General features: G+C 37.7%; 2 protein-coding genes across 2 annotated transcripts in view; both read left to right on the top strand.

The window, feature by feature from the left end:
* Nucleotides 1-20004, top strand: part of LOC101740839 (alpha-1,3-mannosyl-glycoprotein 4-beta-N-acetylglucosaminyltransferase A) — a 37003-nt gene extending 16999 nt beyond the window's left edge. Inside the window, exons 5-12 of the mRNA XM_062671088.1 lie at nt 564-772; nt 1483-1595; nt 2759-2987; nt 3266-3478; nt 6017-6124; nt 7442-7638; nt 16344-16563; nt 19883-20004. Coding sequence (XP_062527072.1) covers nt 564-772; nt 1483-1595; nt 2759-2987; nt 3266-3478; nt 6017-6124; nt 7442-7638; nt 16344-16563; nt 19883-19918 — 1325 coding nt within the window. The 3' untranslated portion in view covers nt 19919-20004. The remainder of the gene's footprint in view (nt 1-563; nt 773-1482; nt 1596-2758; nt 2988-3265; nt 3479-6016; nt 6125-7441; nt 7639-16343; nt 16564-19882) is intronic.
* Nucleotides 20005-21081: 1077 nt separating this feature from the next.
* On the top strand, nt 21082-23434 carry LOC119629035 (uncharacterized). The gene is made up of 2 exons (XM_038013481.2): nt 21082-21218; nt 21389-23434. The coding sequence occupies exon 2, from the start codon at nt 21401-21403 to the stop codon at nt 23231-23233; it is 1833 nt and encodes a 610-aa protein (XP_037869409.1). The 5' UTR covers nt 21082-21218; nt 21389-21400; the 3' UTR covers nt 23234-23434.
* Nucleotides 23435-26228: the final 2794 nt, after the last annotated feature.

The following is a 26228-nucleotide window of genomic DNA, read 5'->3' as shown; positions in this document are numbered from 1 at the left end:
TATTTATTTGTATCACAAAGCTTTGTTAGTAACGGATGGTCTTTTTTTTATACAACTTAATAAGATTAAATGATTAATCAGACTAACTGAAGCGCTGTTGAATAAAAATAATTGAAATACAATTACTATTAATGGCTTCGTCAAACAGAACGCGTACTTAGCGTTGCGTTTTAACGTCGCGCTCTTTTCTTACTTATAGCGCTGGGGCTCTGTTTGACGGTATGTTACCATAGTAATACAACACATCTCGGCGTCATAGCGTGCCGTCTGTTTAGCGCTCTGATGCGCGCTAATTACGCGCTCTGTTTGATGAAGCCTTAAGAATCTGATTGAAGTCGCAATTCATTAATATGATTACAAAAAAAAACCTTTTTTATTATTATTCTGCCATATTCTTGACCTCTTATTTTTTGTTAAATTTTAACATTTAAATAGAATTGTATTATTATCAATCACCCTGATATTCACAGAACATTTTTCGTAATCTTGATTGATCAAACATGAAGCGCAGCATGGCGTATTAACATATTTAACGATTAAAAAAAAAACTCTATTGTCACTAGGGACCAGAGTACTGAACGGTTTGCAGCCAAGGTACATCCACCGCATGCAGTTGCCGTTTCTCGTCCAAATTCTGACTCACTTGCTCAATGACCCGTTTAGCTTATGGCCCCTTTATCATCTCTCCGGCGCTAGACACTACATGGATTTTGTCATCGGAATACCGACTGTCAAGAGAGATAAACAGACATACCTCTTCACTACTTTGACGGTATTTATTATTATAAATATGATATCGTGATGATTGAAGTGAAACTTCTAATTCGACTTCCAACATGGTAGCGTTAAACGCTTAACGCTACCATGGAACAGAAACAGACAGAGCGAGAGTGAATGCGTGGCCCTCGAACGCAGGCGCATAGTATACCTGTTACAGGCCAGCGCGAGCATTAGCAACGAGTAACGTCCAATATTTTAATGAAGCATTTGAAAAAAAAAAAAATTCTATGTTTTTTTTTATTGCTTAGATGTGTGGACGAGCTCACAGCCCACCTGGTGTTAAGTGGTTACTGGAGCCCATGGACATCTACAACGTAAATGCGCCACACACCTTGAGATATAAGTTCTAAGGTCTCAGTATAGTTACAACGGCTGCCCCACCCTTGAATCCGACTGTATAACTTAAAATATATAGATATATAATATAAATGTTGAAGAGGTCGCAACTCTTATACACAGCATTCCTTATTACAAGAGCAATCTGATTTAAGGATGAAAAATGAAGAAAACCACAATACTACATACACATCGAAAAAGAAGTTTCACTTCATTCACGTGCACCAATTGCACGCGCACCATTTTTTTTTTATCTTGAACGATAAAATTGTTTTCTTGTTACAAATTGATCAGAGTAACATTATTTTTCATTTTGTATTGTTTTAAGAAATTTCGGTTTTTTAATGGTCCCCCCCCCACTTTCAGTATCTCATTAAGGCACTATCAGCGGAAGACAAAAGATCAGTCGTCATCGTTATCTTAGTTGGTGAGCCTGACGTAACTTACATACTGAAACTGGCTAGACAGATAGAAATAATGTAAGTTCCATAAGCTGTAAAACTATTTTATTTATTTATTTTATTTTATTTTATTAGGAAAATAAAATAAATTAAATTAAAGCTTATTGTATCCTACTTAACGTTGTTGTGGTTGCATTTATTTTATTTTGAAAATTTTCAAACAATCTGCTCCTAGCCTAGCGGTTACTAAAGCTCCTTAGTTTTGCTGATCATGTTATTTTTCATCTTAATTTTTCCATGAATAATAAGGCTCTAGTATCTCCACAATATCGGAATACATCAAGTCTTTTTCTTTTTCTTCAAGTCTCTTTCAAAATTACGGATAACTTTGTTTTGGTCGAACTTTTAGTAATCAAATCGAAATGATTTAAGTTCAAAATTCATTTAGTTCTATTAATGATAATAATTATTCTGTAAATAATTTGTAATAAGATGGGTATCTTCCATGGTCAATAAAATTGCAGTAACGTGGTTTCCCTATAAGTTAAAACTACATTAGGATCTGAAAATACGTATTTACCAATAATATTTAGCTCTCACCGAATCAGCCCAAACAAATATTATAGTCAGAACATAGAAAAAAAATTGCTTTAATCAATAACTTCTCGATTTCAAATGATAAATGAAAAGGAAATTTCCGGTTTTTGAAAGTGGATCTAGATAATTTGTAAGATTTTATCGAACTATATATTTAAACGATCAGCATATGCTAATTTTCATCTATATTTTACACATTTTGTTTTGACAAATATGGTTGATTATATAGCCCTGGTTCAATAATTCATTTGGATCGAAACGGAATAATGTATCCACCTTCAACACTCATCTCAAATAAAATCATTGTAAATTGAGCGAATGAAAATATTTTATCTCGGACATAAATTCTCGAGCAGAATGTTTGAACAGGGAAATTTCCGCCAGACACGTTAAGTGTCGTGTGCAGTGGAATTTTCAAAAGATTTATTGCAGGAGTTTTGTCAAAGCATGAAGCTTCATTTTAAATTCTAGCGCACGTCCACCTCCTCTTTCACAATTTGAGTTTGCCAAATAAATGAAACCCAAGGCTTTCACTGGCTAGTTCCTATTAGTATAGATACAACATATATATATTTGTTACCTAAGATAGATCGCTTGTTGTGTTTATTTAATTGCGGAATGCCTCAATCAGGACTGACTTTTAGGTTTCCAAGAGAAATTAGTGACGGTGTCATCGAAATCCTAGCACCAAGTCCGGCTTACTACCCAGAACTTGAGGATTTGTGTCCGACTCTTGGTGATTCCCCGAAACGAGCCATGTGGCGAACCAAACAGAATTTGGACAACATCTATCTTATGGCCTACGCTATTAGCAAGGGAGTCTACTATCTGATGCTGGAAGATGATGTTACAACTAAAAAAGATTTCTTACCGGTTGGTAGAAAAAAGAGAATGTGCTGCGCGATGCGGCTAACTTAGAATTGCGAATTGATTCTGTGCTTTTTGCTAATGTTAAAACTATTGCTGCTGTCGCTATTCGTGCAAATTTGAAAACATTAATATTTTTTTGTGTGTTGATTCTTTTGGAGTATAGAACTAATTTATTTCATTAATAACCCATTAGTAGTTGTCATGTACTTTTTAGTTTAAAGTTTGAATTGCAAAACGTATTGGTCTTATGACCTTTTGGATAACTTGTTTTTCTTTTTCAGGAAATGAAAGGTTACATTAAGACTACGACTGAAAAGACCCCTCACTGGATTTTCATTGAATTCTGTCAGGTCGGCGCCATCGGAAAAGTTTTCAGAACAAGGGATCTACTGCCTTTTGTGACGTACTCACAGATATTTTACAGCAACATGCCCATAGACTGGCTATTGGAGAGCTATTTGGCCGATCGTGTCTGTTCTATTGACAAAAAGTCTGTGAGTAGACACCACGACGTTTCACAGTAATGCTAAAAACATCGCGAGCTTATGGTAAAATTTAAATTTCGGATTTAGTATTTCCGAAATTTTTTGGCAACAGGGAATAATCATTCTATACTTTGCTCCAAATTGTAATTGTAGAAAAATATTTTTTTACTTTTCATGATGCCCACTGGACTCAAGCCCTGTGTGTTAGAAATTTGAATAATAAATTTAAAAGAAATATCGAATAGTCCTTTATTTACAATTATTAGTCATCGTTCTAGCTGTTCCTTACTGAAGTTGAGATTGGGTATTGGAATCGAAATATGGGGAGGGATTGGTTTTTAAATATGTTTTAATAAGCTTCAATGCCGAGCGTTCCCCGCGTGTATATTATACGTCCATTACTTCTATTTATACTGGATTTTAGACGAATTAAAACTTCAAAGAATTTTAAATCTACATTGTAACATATTATTGTGTTTGATGGCAATGACGATTTTAAGTACATATTTACGTCCAAAGGAACAAAGGAGAACCTTTTGAGGTTTGATTTAAAGTCTAAATTGCAGTGATAATTGATGGTTGGACAATATTTAAGTATAAATAGGTGGAGGTAACAAATAATTACGGTTACTGAGGCTAGCAGGGGGACTATAATTATTACTAAACGTAAAAGAAAATAATTTAAGATAGGAACATTTGTTACTTTATTAGTATTTTGAAACAGATTTTAAACAGAAATTTTATATTGGCAATATATTTGAATCCACTTTTAATTGCACCATCTGCGCTAATTTTACTAAATTAATATTTACCACGCATTTCAACATAACTATAGTATATATAGTATATAAATTAGTGTATCGTTGGCTTTAATCGCATTATATTGGGATTATTGTTGTAAAAATAACATAAACGCGTATATCTTCCACTTGTTTGATATTGCAAATCAGCACTTATGTTGATGCACATTGAAAGTATTATTTCATTCACAGCTCTGTCCAGCGGCCGCTAAAAAGTATAAACGTTTAGAGAAGGTAAATTTGCTTGAAAAGAATGAACCTTGATGTTCCATATGCAATGTTAGCTTAGTATGCCTTTGGTGTTTCCCGCCTGTGAGCATTCATTTTTCCTAAAAATATGTTGTAAGTTATTAGTGTCCTTTCAACAGATTTCAATGAAATCGTTTCTATGTATAAGGCGCAATAAAACGCGAGCCGCTTAGTGTATTGTAGAAAGAACTTACCTTGCTGTGTTAAATATAAATATAATTCGTGTCACGTTGCCAATGTCTTTTGCAACAGGAATGTTTTAGGGGAATTCCCTTGTGTCGCTCTTCTTGCTTACGTAATTTTCCGTTTATTTTTCTTGTTTTAAAATTATTTTTCCTCTTTAGATTTATAAAGTTTGTCATGTTAATGATTTAAATTATTAAATACTGTATTCGTTGTTTTGCAGTTGGAAAACATTTCAGATTTTAGTAAATGTTTTGATACATTGCTACTTGTTATTAAAGTATCACATTCCCCTATTATGTTATCATCTATCATATTCAAACTGTCATATTATGTTAATTGTGTTTCTTTTTTTTAAGAAAATCATTCAAATACATTTTAGTATCTAAACTCTACACAGACAACACTATCAAAATTATGTATTATATTTGTAGAATGAATGTGTATTTTTTTATTGTTTATGTATTTCATACATTTTCAACACAAACATAGCTTTTGGATTTATATAATAAAAGTCATAAAATGCAAACAATAGAAAGTGGTTTACCTTCAAGCTAATGAATTTTAATTCTTTGAGAAATAATTTAAATGATGAAAACGTCGAATGACCGGCTTGTGTCGAAATTTTGGAAGGGAAAAGAGATTTTATGGATTGCATGTCTTTCGTGATTTAAAACTAAGGAAGCTAACGCAGTAATTGTATATCATTGTGGTACTAGCATATTAAAATTAGTTTACGTTTTAATAAAATAAAAATTCAGCAGTGAAATACTTCGAAGAAATGTCTCCATTACATGGCGTTTACAAGGGCTAAACTTACCTCAGATTTTGTATGAGGGATCTATCTCTACATCAATACGTTACATACTACGTTAAAATTAACAGAATTAGAAAACAAGACGTTGAACTTTGCAATCGTAACAAAAATCTCACTTACTGACTAACTAGTCCAACTACAGTGAAGCTTGGGCTACATTATTGCCGAGATGCCGTCATTATTAAAAAAAAAAAAAATGTTTCCGACCTCTTTCCACCCACTTTTTCCAGCTTTTGGCTTGATATTTGCGCAAATCTGCCTGCATCGCATCACACCATCGTTATCAATCGTACCAGCCGGTGCCTCATATATGCTTCATTAATTCGCCAATCCTTATTTATATGTTCGACGTGACTTAGCCAGCACAAAAAAATAGATTACATACTGCGTTACACAATAATATTTACGGTGACATTAAAACCACGGTTGCTGTACTAACCGTGTATTTACACATTGTACACGTGCAGTACACAATAATAACGTTTTGTTTCTTCGTAGAAATCGTGTGCTGAAAGCAAACTCCGCGTCCGACCACGGTATAAGGTCTCGCTGTTCCAGCACATCGGTGTATACTCCTCGCTGCAGGGAAAGATACAGAAGGTTCAGGTAATATATCGCTTTTATAACAGGTTAACAAACAGCTAATATGATGACTGAATCCGAAACTATGGATAGGAAATTTAAACAGTGTAGCGTGCAACATTCGGTCGCATTCGGGAGTCATCGGGCGCGATCGAACACACGATCGGACGCAGTGTAGACGAGTTCACAGCCCACCTGGTGCTAAGGTTACTACTGGAGTCCATAGACATCTATAACGTAAGTGCCGCCACCCAACTCGAGATATGTTACTATAATTCCGTACAGGGCGACTACTCGGCAATTTGAGGATTTGTATTGCATTTTAACGGTAAATAATATATTAGGTTGTGTTATGAATTGAACACGTATTTAACATATCCTCCTTCAAACGAGGCTTGTGGAGAGTACTTAACGGTAGGCAGCGGCTTGGCTCTGCCCCTTGCATTACTGAAGTCCATGGGCGACGGTAACCACTCACTATTAGGTGGCCGTATGCTCGTCTACCTACAAGGGCAATAAAAAAATAAAATAAAAATCTTAAATTTTAATCAAACGAGGATCAAATAGTATCCATTGGATGGGCTACAATATCGTCGTGTAACTACACGTCACTATTGCCACTCGCAATTAACAATGTAGGACCCTCATTAAAAGCTTGTGCAGCAACGCTTGTAATTAATTAATGGTTACGTACAAAATAATGGAACGTGGGAATGAGGCTTCCGCTACAAGCCTTTACAGTTTTGCAGTCATTAATTTCAGGCAATCGTTATTGCTGTAACTTACTACATTTTTTATTGTTTTGAAAGACGAACGAGCCTCTCTGGTATTAAATGGTTCCCAGGACTCGTGGCTAACATAACGCATTTGTCGCCACCAAAAGGCGAGTAGCTACCACAATTTTATTATGCTGTAAAATAGTCATGCCTTTAGGTTTGATAGCAGTCCTTATACAACACAATTAAGGGATATGACGCGATGTGTTTTTCTTAATTGCGCCGATGAAAAGTCGAGCTCATTTCTCTCGATAATGTTTGGAATTGACACCTGCCTAAAGATGAGCTCACAACAAAACAAAACTAAACAAAGGCAAGCACTGACAATGGGATGGATGTAATATGCTCTGCGTAAGCCCTGTCCCGCCGTCTCAATAGCTCCTGGGCTTCGGCCCTGTCCGGGGTAGGGCGCCGGCTGTAAGCAGCAGGAGTTTTTAGTGAGGTTCGACTCCCACATATCCCGCCCGCCGTGCGGATGGGTATCCGGCGATTTTCTTCTGTAGAAAAAAAGCGCTGACAATAATTTATTTCATATTCAAGTTGTAGAATAAATAATTTGTTTCAGGACCCGCAGTTTGGCAAGGTCCAGTCGTATTTTCCACACCAGAATCCGCCAGCGCAAAAGATCACGACAACAATCGAGGATTACTACCAGCACAGTATCCAGAACGCTTATGAGGGAATCGATTTTTTCTGGGGCAAAAAACCCAAGAAAGGAGATACTCTAGAGTTTTGGTACGGAAGACCACTGCAGATTAAAAGGTAGGATATTCATTAACGTTATAGTACGTAATCTGTCTAGCTCATTCCAAACGGAATAAGAAGATCGTTCGCGCTTTAAATGAGTAAAATGTCATTTGCAGTAATGCACGCAATCAAATTATTATTGAGCCGTAACAGATTCCAAAAAAACAAAAAAATACTCTGCTTGTAATGCAAACAGCTATGCACAAAACTGGACACTACGCAAAAAATACGAAACTGATAATAACGGAAGTTTTAAGCTATTGCATAGCTTTGATCGCGGCGTCCGAATAAAGAAATTCCGTAACGAAAATAAAACCTAACACCCCCCACTCCGCCTACTATGTAGCTCGCATTCAACATCGCTCATAGCGCGTCTGCCCACCTCTCTCTTGCGTGGTCTAGCTTATGAGTGTGAAGGGGACAGTGTTTTGCTGTTGTTAATGTTTAAAAATATAGCGTGGTCTTATTTTATTATTGTTTTAAAATTTTATTACTGGTGGTAGGACCCCTGCTTATTTTACTGGTGGTAGGACCGTTTGTGAGTCCGCGCGGGTAGGTACCACCACCCCGCTTATTTCTGCCGTGAAGTAGTGATGCGTTTCGGTTTGAAGGGTGGGGCAGCCGTTGTAACTATAAAGAGATCTTAGAACTTATATCTCAAGGTGGGTGGTGCATTTACATTGTAGATGTCCATGGGCTCCAGTAACCACTTAACATCAGATGGGCTGTGAGCTCGTCCACCCATCTAAGCTTTAAAAAAAGTATATATTATTGTCTAATTATAATTGCATAAGTAGATGAAAAATGCTATGCAATAGCTTTACCGCGGCAGTCCCCGATTGCCTCACATGGTTATTTTTAAGTTATAGTGTAAGAAAGAAAGAGAGAGAATAATAATATACTATAATACACACTAAAACCCAATTAAAAGTCAAAAACAGTGAAGCCAGTATGATGAAGATGTTCGTAATTATCGATATATTGATTTTTCAAAATCACCTTTTTTAATTCTGTTAATATTGTTTTCCATTACACTGCTTTATAAAAATTAAGTTTCATTCAAATTTGTTTCAATTAATTTGTAAGAAACGCCCTATAATCACTATTATTTAACGGGCTCTTTCTAGTATTTAGTTTGGCCGTGATGGCGTAAGCAACATGCCGAAACATAAGACTTACTAAATGTGATAAGGGTGGCGGAGTACATGTTAAATAATAGTGTTTATTATGTACATAACATCGAAAATTTAAAACAGATATTACGCGTTGATTTTCTTTAAATTATTGTATAGTTTCTTATCCTTTACTTCTTTATTCTGAGACATACAACATCATTTCTATTTCTAAACGATCTTTAAAAATATTGTATCATTTATCTTCAATATTAATAATTTTTTTCTTTTTTTATTGCCTTTGTAGGCAGACGAGCGTACGGACCACCTGATGGTAAGTGGTTACCGTCGCCCATGGACTTCAGCAATGCCAGGAGCAGAGCCAAGCCTCTGCCTACTGTTTAATACTCTCCACAAGCCTCGTTTGAAGAAGGACATGTCGTAGCGCTCGGAAAACACCTAAATGCCTAATTAATATTATTGTTGACATTTTAAATATATGTATATATATATTTGTTTCTGCTTTATATACCTATCTAAATTTTCACAATGAATACGATAGAATTTCGTAGATTTCAAATAATTAGAAGGGCTTTATTGTGGATCTCATATTCTAGTTTCTGTGAACCGAGAACATAGGTCGAAATCAGCGAGAATATCTACTAATAATCATTAATATGAGATATATTTAAACGTTGAAATAAACGTGCTCAAATTATATCTAATTTAATAAAAAAAATCCATTTCTTTGTTTTTTGAACTATATTTTTTGTAAGCGATGGTTGTTTAGTACCTACTATAGTTTATCTGTGCATCATTTGGTTCTTGTATCATCTTTACTTGCAAAAAGGTGATATTTACTTCTAAAATGATATCTATCCATATTTCACAATCATATTACGCGTTCACCTACTGGTTCTTAACTTAGAAGTTGCGCATGTAGACATTTGCAGTGCGTACGGGCGATATCTATGACTTTTACTTATTTTTTTTAGATCGTGCATATAAATCAACGTTATGATTTGACTAATAACTGTAATAAATAGTTAAATAAGAAATAAACTCTAATACGTATGTATATTTATGATAACACAATTATTAAAAAATCTCAATTATGTTTTATCTGTTAACAAGGGTTTTGTAATTCCAAAACACTTAATATAAGAACAAACTTATTTTTTTACAAACTGCGCTGTATTCTATGACATACGTAACGAGATATATTTTGATTATTATTGTTTTGTAAAGTGTAGAAGAAGATTTAGTGAATACTCTGTCATGGTCTAGTTGTTTGCAGATTGTTGCGATCAAATCTAGTAACTTACACTCACTAGTTACTTGCACTTATTAGGAGCTGTCATGGTCTAATTGTTTGCAGATTGTTGCGATCAAATCTAGTAACTTACACTCACTAGTTACTTGCACTTATTAGGAGCTGTCATGGTCTAATTGTTTGCAGATTGTTGCGATCAAATCTAGTAACTTACACTCACTAGTTACTTGCACTTATTAGGAGCTGTCATGGTCTAATTGTTTGCAGATTGTTGCGATCAAATCTAGTAACTTACACTCACTAGTTACTTGCACTTATTAGGAGCTGTCATGGTCTAATTGTTTGCAGATTGTTGCGATCAAATCTAGTAACTTACACTCACTAGTTACTTGCACTTATTAGGAGCTGTCATGGTCTAATTGTTTGCAGATTGTTGCGATCAAATCTAGTAACTTACACTCACTAGTTACTTGCACTTATTAGGAGCTGTCATGGTCTAATTGTTTGCAGATTGTTGCGATCAAATCTAGTAACATACACTCACTAGTTACTTGCACTTATTAGGCGTCGTCATGATCTAATTGTTTGCAGATTGTTGCGATAAAATCTAATAACTTATACTGACTAGTTACTTACACTCACTAGTTACTTGCACTAATTAGTTACTTACACTCACTAGTTACTTGCACTCACTAGTTACTTGCACTCACTAGTTACTTGCACTCACTAGCTACTTGCACTCACTAGTTACTAGCACTCACTAGCTACTTGCACTCACTAGTTACTTGCACTCACTAGTTACTTGCACTCACTAGCTACTTGCACTCACTAGTTACTTGCACTCACTAGTTACTTGCACTCACTAGTTACTTGCACTCACTAGCTACTTGCACTCACTAGTTACTAGCACTCACTAGCTACTTGCACTCACTAGTTACTTGCACTCACTAGTTACTTGCACTTATTAGGCGCTACGCACTTAGGTACTACGTTTACAAACGTCTGCTTGTATCAGTCGGTTAATATTTTATTTTAGATTACTTGGCATTACTATTTGTTTATTCAGGCCATTTCTTGTATGGATAAATTTGTGATTAGCGTTCCTTGATTTTATTTTGGAACTACAACACGAAATGCATCAAAATATTACTTATGATACCATAAAATCGTATTCTTTGAAATAAAAATTGCTATATAAAATTTAAAAGATGATGCGACTGTGGCCGATTATAATAGTTTCATAGGCAATGAAAGCACATGGTCCACCTTATCGAGCATGGTCACCGTTACTCATGAACAATGTTAATGTCAGCTACTACTTTCAACTCAAGGACCTTTTAAAGCATGGCACCCAAAAAAAGTGAATAGATCTCTTTTCAGAGGCAAACTGTACGTGGCAAAAATAAACTTTAAGAGTGAAGTGATTACACAAAAAGACTCAAATCCACCACAGACTCGAAACAAAGATTTTAAGAACCTCCTTACTTATTGTGTTCTAAACTCACAATTTGGTCTCTATTTAGGACAAGAGAATGTCATCTCATCGGTTTGGCTTTCGAATTTTTGATTTGACTATCATCTCATTTGTCAGGGCATTTTGTTTCTATTCTTTTGCTTTTAGAGCAGCTTAGTCCATAGTAGTGATGCGATATATCCTGATAGTAATATAATATATCCTGATTTGAATACTCATTTGGGGAATAGACATTGTTTCAGTACCTACATCAAGATTTTTCTTGTCTTCTGAAGCTTCTCTTGTGTTTGGTCCCTTACTTACTGTTTTCGGTATTCGTACAAAATGGTCTGAAGGGTACCAAATATACGTGATGATGTTTCGTCAATTGCCTTCGCAGTTCCACGTCATAACGACAAACTACAAGACTACAACTAGATTTAGTTTTTAAGAAAGTAGTGGACTCATATTTACTTTATACGTATTTATTCTAGAGCGTAATTGAATTGTATAAGTATTTTTTAATACTTATTTTGGCATAAATCAGTTTTAGATTCAATAATCTTTGGGTGTAGTGACTTAATTGTTCTGTAATTCTTGAACAGAGTCCACAGCTATACCACTGACACTATCATTGGAACAGTACTGAGGCGATTATAGGCTGGTATTATATTTTAAATATAGTTATTTCGTTGCCACATAAAGTAGATATTTTTCAGTTATGGCTTTGCTTAGAGGGGCTTTAAACTCAATAAGTACGATGCAAATTTACTACAAACTTCAAATAAATTAATAAGAAGGCTCACTCACTTGAAGTGTGGCGGTTAAAATATAAGTCACACCACAAAATAGCTAATGTCACGACAAGATCTCAACTGAAATTCTTGATTGCATTTGAATAACGGATATTCTATTCATCAAGCTGGAAAATGTGAAAGTTGCGTCGCTGTTATAGTTGTATAACTGTAATTCAAATCAAATCAAATCAATTCAAAAAACATTTATTCAACATAAATGAAAGTACATACTTGTTGAACGTCAAAAGAACTACCGCCAACTATTGTGAATTGAACTACACAACAAATACTCAAGTTCTCAGGATAGGAATTAGGGGAAGTTAGTTTGAAATGCAGGAGGGAAACAAGAAATTCGATTGAGTTTTAAAGTCCTAATAACAATAAAAAGGAATAAGTTGTAATATTTCGATAAAAATTACTTCATTGGCCTTTAATTTAAGCATTTAATTTTACAATCGATTTAGTAGCTGTGTTAGTGGTGAATAATTTGTTTTGTTATTTGGTTTTCGAGGTTTTTCGTTCTGCAAAATTTTGTCTTAGACAATGCTTACATAGTTCGTTTGTCGATTTATTTGCTGCCTCGAAATAGTCTTAGTCTATATTACCGCAAGCAAAGCTTCCTCATAATCTGATATCAGTTGTGGGCTTTGTCCTATGTAGATTTTCAGTCCGGCGAGGCTTCTCTGCGAGATTTTAAGGTTTATCTTGTGTTTGGTCCCAAACCAGTTATTTTTCGAGTTTTGTCAAAAATAGTGGTACATGGGCCAAATATACGTTACGCTATTTCTTCAATTGTTGCGGTGTGTTGTACCTGATATCAAGAAAATCGAAGATTGGACGCTTACAAGTTTGACAAGGTTTTTTGTTGGTCCACAGCAACGTGTTTTCCATCTCAATACAGAACTATGAGTACGGGATCAGACGTATGTCAAACCATTTCCTCATAAGCGGCTGCACCAATATTATGTTCTAACAGATATCTGCTCGATTTTATTCTAAATTTAAAAAATATGTAGCTTCTGTTTTTTATTGTAATATTAACACGATTAGCGTTCTTTATTATTCCTTTTATTTGTTTCCGTAGTGATGTTTCAGTCTCTCATCGTACGTAATTTTTTTTAATCCAATTAACTCAACAATTATGAGTAGTAGGTGTAGGTATTCTGACAGTAAGTTTAATTTTTTTTTATTGTTACAAATCCCTCTAGTCATGTCTAAGCTTTGTAGAACTAGTAACAAATACTTTTGAAGTAGGCAGCGGCTCGGTTATGCTTCTGACACTGCTGGTGTTGATGATCCGTCGTGATGATCGTCCGGTGAGCGCAAATGCTCATTCGTTAACAAATGCGATAAAAAAAACATAAAAGTAGTGCCGTAAATTTTGTTTCTATTACGATATATCTATTTCAATTAATTTTATATTTTCGTGAAATTGTCTTGCAAATGTTAATATGTACATAGCTTTAAACAACAAATTAAATTACTCAAACAGGTATCGTAAGGTCAGCGAGGAGCCCACCTTTTTTTTTATTGCTTAGATCACAGCCCACCTGGTGTTAAGCGGGTTCTAGAACCCATAGACGCCACTTACCTTGAGGTATGAGTTCTAACGTCTCAGTATAGTTACAACGACTGCCCTCCCTTCAAACCGAAACCCATTGCTGCTTCACGGCAGAAATAGGTGAGGTGGTGGTACCGACAAAACATAGAGTAGTAAATTAAATAAAGATGTATTTTGTTTACTACTCTTTCAACTTCGGGAAATATTGCACCACACCCTGTAGGGTCAAGTCAATGATAATTTCAACACAGTATTTCTTAAGTTTTCATTATTATTGAATTTTAGGCTAGTTCATAATGTTTCCTGTTTGATGTGTGTAGCTATTAAATAATCTATTTTGTTTCCAAAATGTATTTTCTCTAATTTTAACGGATTTATTCATAATTAAACGCAAAGTTGCTTAAAAGTGTTTTAGTCACCAAGGCCCTAGAATGTCCTTGTGAATTAAGAATATTATAGAATTTTCGATAGGCAAATGAAACAAACAAGATTTTAGGTCTTGCTATTAGGGGCTGATAAAGATCCGATAAATCATTATGAATAAGCCCGTAAATGTATATTTCGTTTGCTTAATGTTTTATGAAATAATTGAAATAAATTTATCTCTGAATTAATGAGGCGCGGTAATTTTACTGTGATAAAGTCAAAATAATAATTATGGTTTCAATAATTTAAAATTAAAAGAACTATAATTAACTGACAATTACTTGCTAATCTTAAAGTTGTACCTATTACAAAAGATTTTTTTTTATTGCCCTTGTAGGCAGACGAGCATACGATCCATCTGATGGTGAGTGGTTACCGTCGCCCATGGACTTCAGCAATGCTAGGGGCAGAGCCGAGCAGCTGCCTACCGCTTAATACTCTCCACAAGCCTCGTTTGAAGAAGGACATGTCATAGCGCTCGGGAAACACCGTGGAGGGGAGCTCATTCCATAGCCGGATGGTACGTGGCAAATACCTCTGGAAGACCTCTAGAAACGCAATGTGGATGACCGCAGTGGCTACAAGTAGTATGGATGAACTCTACTCCGGTGGCGGGCGGTGCGATGGTAAAAACGAGATGCCGGTATCATCTCGAACAATTCCTCAGAGCACTCAGATTATTTTGCATATCTCAGAGTACATCGTTTTTTTTTTAGATTTGAGTTATGTTATGTTTAATGGTGTATACAGTGAGTTGTGGCTGTCAGCATCAGCATCAGCATGGTGTGGCTCAGTCGTATGAATTGACGTCTAGGGTCGTGTCTATCTTCCATGACACACCTAATGCGTCAATTAATCCGACTTAGCATTATCTACGTTGGAACCGGAAGAGTAATAATGTATGAAAGTGCAGAAGCAATCTAGAGTAGAATGAGAAGAAGAAGAAAACATCGTTCTTCCGTATTAATTAATGTTTCTAATGTGTCAAATGAATATTAAGTTTTTGTTGTTTGAAATGAACTGAAACTGTTTTTGAAAGTTTGAAAGTTGAAGTCGTCGTGGCCTAAAAGGATAAGACGTCCGGTGCATTTGTTGTTGCGATGCACCGGTGTTCGAATCCCGCAGGCGGGTACCAATTTTTCGAATGAAATACGTACTTAACAAATGTTCACGATTGACTTCCACGGTGAAGGAATAACATCGTGTAATAAAAACCAAAAAAAAAAAAACCCGCAAAATTATAATTTGCGTAATCACTGGTGGTAGGACCTATTGTGAGTCCGCACGGGTAGGTACCACCGCCCTGCGTATTTCTGCCGTGAAGCAGTAATGCGTTTCGGTTTGAAGGGTGGGGTAGCCGTTGTAACTATACTGAGACCTTAGAACTTATATCTCAAGGTGTCCAGGCTCCAGTAACCACTTAACACCAGGTGGGCTGTGAGCTCGTCCACCCATCTAAGCAATAAATAAAAAAAAAAAACAAAATGCTTATGTTCAAATTGTGTTAATTAACCAAACGTATTTATTATAATTATACATTTGTCGTTTAATCTCATGCTTTACGAATACTTAATAGTTGTTGAATTATTAGTTGTTTTTAAAGTAGTTTTAATTATATTTAAGATTCGCGAAAACCGAAGAAAATACCAACAATTCAAGCTTAAAATCTGTTGTTAAGAATCAAAACGAATTGATACTAATCCTTTCAAAGTGACGTCTAGGTGCCCGCTTCTCACTTATAATAATGAACTCATTTTACTCTTTGAACAAAACCATTTAATGAATTGCACAACAACCAGTCGCACTTCAACTTATTAATACAATAAATAAATATATAGAGATAAGTCCATAAGGAATGTAATTGAATAACGATCGCTTCAGAAAAACACTGGATTTTTCTCGTCACTATTGCATTAGCTTTTTTGTTTTGTTTGCCGATGCTTAAGTTTAAAATCGAACCTTTATCTCTTCGTCCTAGCGACGATTAAACAGTACAGTACTAGTTATAATCTCTTGATCAATTTGTAACCGCATACATATCCCTTTGTAGAAAGAATACTAGTGCTCATTAATCATACTAACACAAATTATCCTACAGGGTTACGTTCCGGAGTGGGAATGCTGAACATATCACGGATCAGTTTTACAACACCGTTGTAGAGGTTTTACCGGCTTTCGGGGACAACAACTTCACTACTATCCTGCACTTCGATGAATTTGGACTAGCAGACGGCGACGTGGAGGAGGAATTCTCTCTGGTCAAAGCGATCAGACTGAGAGTTAACGCGGATAGCAAGTATTGGGTCATCTTGAGCGAGGTGAGTTACTATTGGGTTGCTCGGAAAGTAATTGCGTTTTTTTTTTTTTGTGAAAATGAACCCATACATAGAGCTTGAAATTTAGCGAACCAGTTCTGACACTGGCGTACTGTCAACACACCTTCTCCATACACATCGGTCAATTTCTTTCTGGCTTGAACAGCATTTTTACCCTTACTGTAGTAAAACAGTAAGATATGTCGAAAATGCTGCTTACGACTCTCCATATTTAAAAGGGCATCAACCAAAACCTACTGCGTAAAATTAATTGGAATTTTTCACACACAAGCCTTGCTATATGAGCTCTCAAAACATATCAAAATTATACGGCTTAAATGAAAAAACCCACTTAAATCCCCTGTCGAGAAAAAACGAAATTACTTTCCGAACAACCTATTATAATCTGGAAACTCTGTCCTTAAGAAGTTTAGGTGATATGCGGCATGCATATTGGGATGAGCTCCAGGTGAACCCTTTACTTCGGATAGTGGAAACTCGTGTATTCACTGCACCAATCGATACTTGAAATGGACACTTGAGATATTCGAACGGAATTAGTTATAACGTCAATATTCCTCGCACTGTCATGCGTTTTGAGTATTGCTCCGTAAAATCATATTGTAGCATAGTCGATGAGTTCCTAGACCGCTAATTACTTCTTACTTATGCTGAGGCGTATTATAAGCCTGTAATGGTAGGAACTACCCTGTTTGTTTCTGCAACCGAGCATTCCTGCTTTCCATTTGGAAGGGTGGGAAAATCTTTATAGTATACAATTACAACTTAGATCTCATCTTTCAACGCAGCTAACGGTATCCTTATTCTAAAGTATACCGGTTGCAAAAACCAATAACAACAAGTGGCACGTAGATTTCAACACCCATCTATGTAATAAAGAAATTATTATACCTCCACCCAACTTTTACTTTCTGTACAATACAATACAATATACATTTCACATTTAATATTATTCGAGAAATTTCTGTAAAAATAATGATTCATATAAATTTATTTAAGAAATTATATTATATTAAACAACACATTTATCTATATATTAATACGTGAAGCAAAAACTTTGTATCCCTTTTTACGAAAATTGCGCGGACGGAGGAGTATGCAATTTTCCACACTTATAGAGAATATAGAGAAGAAGTGCACAATGCTAATATTTTTTTTAAATAATGCGTAAAAGATACATTAAATCAATAAAGAAAACATTACACACACTACATACCATGTATTTGACGCACACACGCATTTTTTTTTTTTTTTTGGTCAGGAGGAAATCGCCGGACTTCCGCCCTTTTCTGGGGATACTGGGCGGGGTATGTCAGAGTCGAACTGACTAAAACCTCCTGTCGCTCAACAACCAACGTCCAAACCTCGCATGAGACAGAACTCATGACAAGGCAAAGGGGGGAAAGTGAAGCGTTTAGTGCGGAGCACATCTCTCCCATCACCCTCCCCCTCGGGACGCCGGACTGGCGGTCGTCGGCGCCACGACCACCAGCCCTCTCGGTCGGCAGACCGTCCGAAGCCCGCCTAGATGGCGCCGGTTAGAGTGGGTTACCCTACGGAATACCCCGCTGGGCCAGAACCAGCGTGGGTCGAGGATAGCCGGCCTTCCATCACCCGGATGCTCTTGCGTAAAACGCGTGCAGAGCAGCTTGCACGTCGTCTTCTTAGGCCCCCCTCGCCGGTCCCCAGACCGACATGTGAGGGGGACCCGAAACACTTAGAGGGCCAGGGCTTGGGCGAGATCCGCCTCCCTGGCCCCCGCTCGACGGCGGCGGGATTGTGCGTCTCTCACGCGCCCCGCCGCCTCCTTCTGCGAGATGGTGCACCCGCAGAAGTCGAGCATCGCCTTCCACGACTCGTCGTCGCCGAGCATCGATGCCACAACACTCGGCAACGACAAGTCGGTTCCTATTTTTGCGACGAGGACACGGCGCCATCCCTCCCATGCGGGGCAGGCGACGAGCGTATGCTCTGCCGTGTCCAAGTCGCAACCACAATGGTGGCAATCTGCCGTCGGCTCGGCTGTGATCCGGTGCAGGAACTCACCGAAACAACCATGCCCAGTGAGCACCTGCGTAAGCCGGAAAATGAGGCGTCCTCTGTCACGATTCACCCAATCCACAAGGACCGGGCGAATCGCCTCGACGGTCCTACGACCAGCCGAAGGATCAGCCAGCCGTCTGGACCATGACTCCAGCACGGACCGCCGAGATTGGGCCCTCCGTGCTCTGACCACACTGGGGCTGGGACGCGCCACGCCCCGGGCACGAAGTTCAGCCCGCCACCTATAGTCAGCGGCGAGCGCCTCCGCTTCCAGAACCCAAGGCGGCGTCCCAGCCAGTACACACGCCGCCTCAAAGGAGATGGTGCGATAACCACGGATGACCCTGACCGCGATGGTGCGTTGCGGCCGTTGCAGCAGCTTCGCCACCCCCACGGCCAGGGACTGGCCCCACACGGGTGCCCCGTATAGGGCCATTGATCGCACCACCCCCGTATAGAGACGGCGCGTCACCTGGTCAGGCCCCCCGACGTTGGGCAGAAGCCGGCTTAGCGCGCCGGCCACCCCCAACAAACGAGGGACCAGGTTCTGAAAGTGAGCACGGAAGGTCCAACGACTGTCCAGAATGAGGCCGAGGTACTTCAACTGCACCCCGACCCCGATACGGACGCCTCCAACCACGATATGGGCATCGACAGGTGGCACTCTCCGGGGCCTGTGGAACCACATGGCCTCGGATTTACTGAGCGCCACGTCGAGGCCCAATCTCCTAATTTTGCCGACGACATGCGCCACCCCAGCCGTAGCAAGACGGGCAGACTCAGCAAAACTCCCCCCCCGGGCCACGACCAACGTGTCGTCCGCGTAACATATTACGCTCAGGCCCGGGAGGAGGGCACCTCTCAGCACCCAGTCATACCCGATATTCCACAAAAGGGGGCCGAGCACCGACCCCTGTGGAACACCGCGCACGACCGGGAAGCACACACGCATGCATACTATTTATTGTCAAACTTTTGTTCTTGGCATATGTTGTCAAATTGAGAATAGATTAAATATTGTTTGTCTTTGTTAATATTTTTTATAGGGTAGTCTTGGCGAAATTTGTGATTATAGAAGTATAAATTACAATTATAATAGTGTACAAACTTACAATTCCAATTAATTATAGTCGAATTTCGACTACTGCGGGACCTCTAGTTTTGTTTAATTTGTGTCACTTTGTCCCTGCCCAGCGCGCAGCAATTCAGTAACATTCAAACGAATGTCGCATTTTTACAACTAAATTTCCTTTCACAGATTTACATTCAGACACCGGACGAAAAGAAAACTTGAATACTTCGATCTTTTTCCGTTTTGCTTGTCGAGCCGTCTAGGACTAGAAGATACTCCATCGGCCGATACACGTAGCTTAAGGTAGCGATAACAAGTTGAAGATAAATAATAATTACATTTTAAACTAAACCAATATCATCAAAATTCTCTACTATTTGTCTTTCGTTTTTTTAAGTAGGCCCATTTGTTTTGTATTCAGATTTGCCGTGTTCATTGATGTGAGCAACTGGCTATTTAATTGCCGAACGCTTATAATAGTCGGAAGAGGTTTCTAAATGTATTTTATAGATTACGAAGTTGATTATGAACTACTATTACTTATCTACATCGTTGTACTGTTTTGCTTGGTTTTTATATTCAACCATTAGGCTGCGAGTACCGATCGCCATTTCGATAGTCGTTCACGAACGAAACGGGGCTTTGTCGCTACCAAAGAGATTATTTTTCACTTTTTTGTTTGGCTCGCATTAAATTGAAAAATTTGTATTTTTTTCGTACAACCAAGTCCCGTTTGGGTTCAACTACAACACGTTAGTTATAACTGCACGAATCTTTTTAGTATTTAAGCATATTCGGTGTTAGATATTAAGCTGAGGCATTCGTAACATAAGTTCACACAAACTAGGTTATTCTATTAACTAACGTGTTGGCTATCAGTCTCATGTTTAGTTTAGTTATTTCTTAAACATAAGACACGAGGATGCTCTCACCAGAGGACGACCCTGTGGCTTATGTCCCTACATTCATTATGTTTGTCTTATTCAACATATTACTACTCTTATCCTACTTCTTGATGTGGTTTATTTTCCGTATAATAATATAATTAACGTTTTTGAATGTTTGGAAATAGCGCACAAATGGAATATAGGAAGAAAACGTGCAAGGACTGATTTTATCAGGGGGATATATATTAAAGATGGTTAGGTTCGTAAGGTCGCATTTACAACATAAAAAAACGTCTTTACCTAATAAAGGAGCCAGGTTTCCAGACGTTTAGCTTACTAATTTTAATATAATATTCAATGTATGTAACCGTAGTTTTAAAATATTTAAATCTTATTCAACAAATTTCATCTCTTTTTAATAGGCTAAGCATGTAATCGTAGATTATCCCGGCGAGCATGAGGCAGGGTATCTCATACCCTGGTAAAATTTTAAAGTTGTGTATTTTATAAAATTTTCGTCTGACAACACTAGCGCGCTCAGTAGCTGGAGGCAGGAGCGTGCGGGAGGGGATAGTGGCGTGATCGCAGTGTGGCACGGGACACCGGCGAGATATTCGTGTGCAAACCTGTTTCGGGTATGTTATACCCTGCCTCATTGTTGACGTATTTTTTTTATGTAATTTTTCCGATTATTAATTTCAACTGTTTTATTGGTATTTTTATGTTATCCATTGTTCTTTTTTTATGATTTACTGTATCGGTTGTCTTTCGTTCCTTTAGTTGAGTTTTTTTTTATTATTTTCAGTTTTTGATCAAAATGGATATTGAAAGACAAGAAGAGCGAATCCGTGCCATGTTAGAGGAGGAGCTAAGTGATTATTCTGATGAATCCAGTTCAGAAGATGAAACCGATCACTGTAGTGAGCACGAAGTGAATTATGACACAGAAGAAGAGCGGATAGATTCAGTTGATGTTCCATCCAACTCCAGGCAGGAAGAAGCAAATGCAATAATAGCAAACGAATCAGATAGTGACCCCGATGACGATTTACCATTGTCTCTCGTCAGGCAGAGAGCTTCAGCTTCTCGACAAGTGAGTGGCCCTTTTTATACGTCAAAAGACGGTACCAAGTGGTATAAAAATTGTCAACGTCCAAACGTAAGGCTTCGTTCCGAAAACATCGTAACAGAGCAAGCTCAAGTAAAAAATATTGCAAGGGATGCTTCTACAGAGTATGAATGCTGGAATATTTTTGTCACTTCAGATATGCTACAAGAAATTTTGACCCACACTAATTCGTCAATTCGCCATAGACAAACCAAAACTGCTGCTGAAAATTCGAGTGCTGAAACTTCTTTCTACATGCAAGAAACCACATTATGTGAATTGAAAGCATTAATTGCATTATTGTACTTAGCTGGCCTTATCAAATCTAATCGACAGAGTTTGAAAGATCTTTGGCGAACCGATGGAACTGGCGTTGATATATTTCGCACCACAATGTCACTCCAGAGATTTCAGTTTCTGCAAAATAATATTCGTTTTGATGACAAATCTACGAGAGATGAGCGTAAACAAACTGATAATATGGCTGCCTTCAGAAGCATTTTTGACCAGTTTGTTCAATGCTGTCAGAATGCGTACTCCCCAAGTGAGTTTCTGACTATCGATGAGATGCTACTATCATTTAGAGGTCGATGCCTGTTTCGTGTCTACATTCCAAATAAACCAGCCAAGTACGGTATAAAAATTTTGGCTCTAGTCGATGCAAAAAACTTTTATGTCGTGAATTTGGAAGTGTACGCAGGAAAACAACCGTCGGGACCATATGCAGTTAGTAATAGACCCTTTGAAGTAGTGGAGAGACTCATTCAACCAGTTGCACGATCACATCGCAACGTGACATTCGATAATTGGTTCACCGGATATGAGCTAATGCTGCATCTACTAAATGAGTATCGACTCACGTCGGTTGGAACTGTACGAAAAAACAAGAGACAGATTCCCGAATCTTTCATTAGAACTGACAGACAACCTAACAGTTCAGTCTTTGGGTTTCAAAAAGATATTACACTCGTTTCCTATGCGCCAAAGAAGAACAAGGTGGTTGTTGTTATGTCCACCATGCATCATGATAACTCAATAGATGAATCTACAGGAGAGAAACAAAAACCTGAAATGATAACATTCTATAATTCGACCAAAGCTGGCGTTGATGTGGTTGATGAGTTGTGTGCCAATTACAACGTTTCTCGCAACAGTAAACGATGGCCTATGACTTTATTCTATGGTGTCTTGAACATGGCAGCTATAAATGCTTGCATTATTTATCGAACAAATAAAAACGTTACGATCAAGAGAACAGAATTCATTCGTAGTTTGGGCTTATCAATGATTTACGAACATCTGCATTCAAGAAATAAAAAGAAAAATATTCCCACCTACCTCCGCCAGCGAATCGAGAAACAGCTAGGTGAACCATCACCAAGACATGTGAATGTACCTGGGCGATATGTCAGATGCCAGGATTGTCCATACAAGAAGGATAGAAAAACCAAGCATTCCTGCAATGCTTGTGCCAAGCCCATATGTATGGAGCACGCAAAATTTCTTTGCGAAAATTGTGCTGAACTCGACAGTAGTCTTTGATCATATTTTTAGTTTAAAAAAATAATTATATGTTTTATAATGAAAAGAATCTCATTATCTTTCAGTATTAGGTTGATTTATATTCCAAAGAATAATATTTTTGTTAAATTGTTGATTTTTGTAAACCTCTAAATGTTTGTTGCTAAAATTACTGTGTTTAAGAAAAAGATTAATAAATAATAATAATTTCATAATTAAAAACTTCTTTCATTGAATGCCATTAAATAAACCATTATTTTACAAAATAAGATCAACATAATTGAGTAAATAATAATAAGAACAATATTATAGTACAACAAAATATGGGTATGTCATACCCTGCCACATTCTTGATGTAACTTTTTTTCACCTCATGCTCGCCGGGTTATAAGCAATTATCGTTACCAACTATGGTTGAGTTTTATTCCGGGATGTCTGTGTGGAAAGCAATGCCAAAGATGTAAAATGGAAGTGATAGCATGCTTACGGCATACTAATATTATTTAATCTATGTCTATTGGCAGAATAAAAAAATAAAAAAAAAACTAATAAAATGTCTTAAAAAATACGAATGCTTTGTTTCATTTTTTTTTTAAATCCTTACGTTTCAATTTCAAACATGTAAAGGCTTAAATTCTAACTGTTGTTAATCAGTCAGTCAGCGTTAATCGGTTAATACTATGCTTTATTTCTTCTGAATAAAGCTTAGCTTATCTTGTTGAATTGGAATGATTAAACAAAACGGAAATCCAACTTTAGTAACGAGTGCGGATGCACAAAATGCCCTGGTACCCGTAATGAAACAAATTATCATTTTTGCAGGTTTGATTTTACTACTTATTATGGAACTTTTTATTTTTCCTACCTAAGCTGAGAGCCTTGAGAGGCTATTTCAGCGTAACCTAGCAGGTGAGCTCACGGGGCTCAAATCTGATGACGTTGCTAACACGAACCCTAGCAGTGCCGTGCTTCGCAGAATCTACCACCGGATCGGAAACGCGACCCACTGAGAAGATCTGGTGAGAAACTCAGTGGGCTGTGTCTGTGGGTTCATTTACTCGTCGAGCCCTTCGTCGCAAGCGACGGGTTCGACGAGAACGATGACCGGTCTTTGAGGTAGCTAAAAGCACCGTTAGTGGATCGGGAGGATCCGAAATGACGTGTTTTGGGCGACGTCGGCTGCTTTCCATTCTGTCCGCAGATCCAGAATGGAAGTTACTGGCGGCCACGATGTTTCGGCGGTTCTCGTGTCGTGCCTCTTTGTCGAAGTGGTATGGAACAAAACTCAATGTTAGTTATTTATACTTTTTGCCTCTGTAGGCAGACGAGCTTACGGCCCACCTGATGGTGAGTGGTTACCATCACTTATGGACATCATCAATGCTAGGGACAGAGCCAACCGCTTCCTGGTGTTTAATACTGTTCACAAGCCTCGATTGAAGAAGGACATCTCATAGCGCTCGGGGAACAACTTGAAGGGGAGCTCATTCCAAAGCCAGATGGTACATTGCCAAAAATATCTCTGGAAGCGCACTGTGGATAAACGCAGTGGTTCTAGGTAGTATGAATGAACTTTCTACTCTGGTGGCGGGCGGTGCGAGGGTAAAAACGAGATAATAGAATCATCTCAAACAATTTCACATAATAATATGTATTTCATTAGAAAAAAATGATTCTGCCTGCGAGGTTTGAACACCGTCATAGTCTACATCAGGGATCTTATGATATAAGCTACGACTTTTTGGCGTGTATTATTGACATTTCAATTCATTTGACAATTAATTGCTGCTATTGTAGTTACATAAAATGTATTTATTGGGAATCCCTTGTACAACGTTAACCAAATTCAAAGAGCTTAATTAAATGTTTTAAAAGTCTTAAAATATGGCTTTAAGGAATATGTTCCCATTGCCTGTTTAGTTGTCAGAACAGAAATAAAAATAATTCACATGGCAATGCGAGAGTTTAAGCTATTCTTATACAAAATAACAAACAATAAGAAGATACATTTTAATTACCGGAGAAACCGCGATTTTCAATTACAAATAAATGATCTTCAATTTATTTTTATTTTCCATACTTTTGGCACATAAAAAGACAAACATATTATGTTTATGTAATACGACCTATTTTATACGGAATTTCGGGAGCAATTCATATAAATCGGGATGGTTTTATTCTGCTACTGATCTACATATTATCATTATCATCATCATCTCAGCCTTCCGCTATCCATCGCTGAACATAGGTCTAACCAATTAATCTCCATCTCCATCTCAATACTAACCACATGGAGTGAGCGTGAAACCAATCACTTACCAAGTTTGTTTATGGGACACGTTAGACTGCACAAACCTTCGGTGCATTTCCGAGAATTCCTCTGGTAATTAATCAGACCTGACATAATTACCCACCACTTTGATGACGCGATAACCTGTACACATGTACCTTGTAGTATTTACAGCTGCAACAGCAGTTATCATTGAAGAACTGCCTGAATCACGTTAACGAAATCTTGAAGATGGGTCTATACCTATACATACACACATTCTGAACGATAATACAGAGGCCGCTGGTTTAAAGATCAAGTTTATCCACTGAGCGTAAAATAGTCCGTTGTCGTATTCCTCCAAAGCTATAAAAGTTTAAGTCTGTAACTAGCATTGCCGCCATAAAGCAGTCCGGGAGTTGCTGGAATTTCCCCTTGCACTCTATTACCCGACGTCCGATATCTGCTTGGGGTCAGAACCCGGTCAGAGTGGGGGTTTCCCGCGGTCGACACTTTCTCGGACTTTTCCTTAGGCTACCAAAGATTAGGTAGCAAAAGAAAAGCCGCCACGACTACTGGCAACCGTTTTAAATCACGCAATAAACTTGTGGATGGTGATAAAAATAAAACAATTGACGACTCATTCAAATTCTATATTATTTTTTTAATCCTTCACTACTCCGGAAGAATCCAAAAGGTTAACGTTAAAGGAAAGAGATCTTCCGGTGTCTTACTTAATATGGGTGT

The sequence above is a fragment of the Bombyx mori genome, chromosome 1 (assembly GCF_030269925.1).
Source record: "Bombyx mori chromosome 1, ASM3026992v2".
NCBI lineage: Eukaryota > Metazoa > Arthropoda > Insecta > Lepidoptera > Bombycidae > Bombyx > Bombyx mori.
Note: the sequence above shows the minus strand (reverse complement) of the source record. Positions and strands in the feature narration are given on the sequence as shown.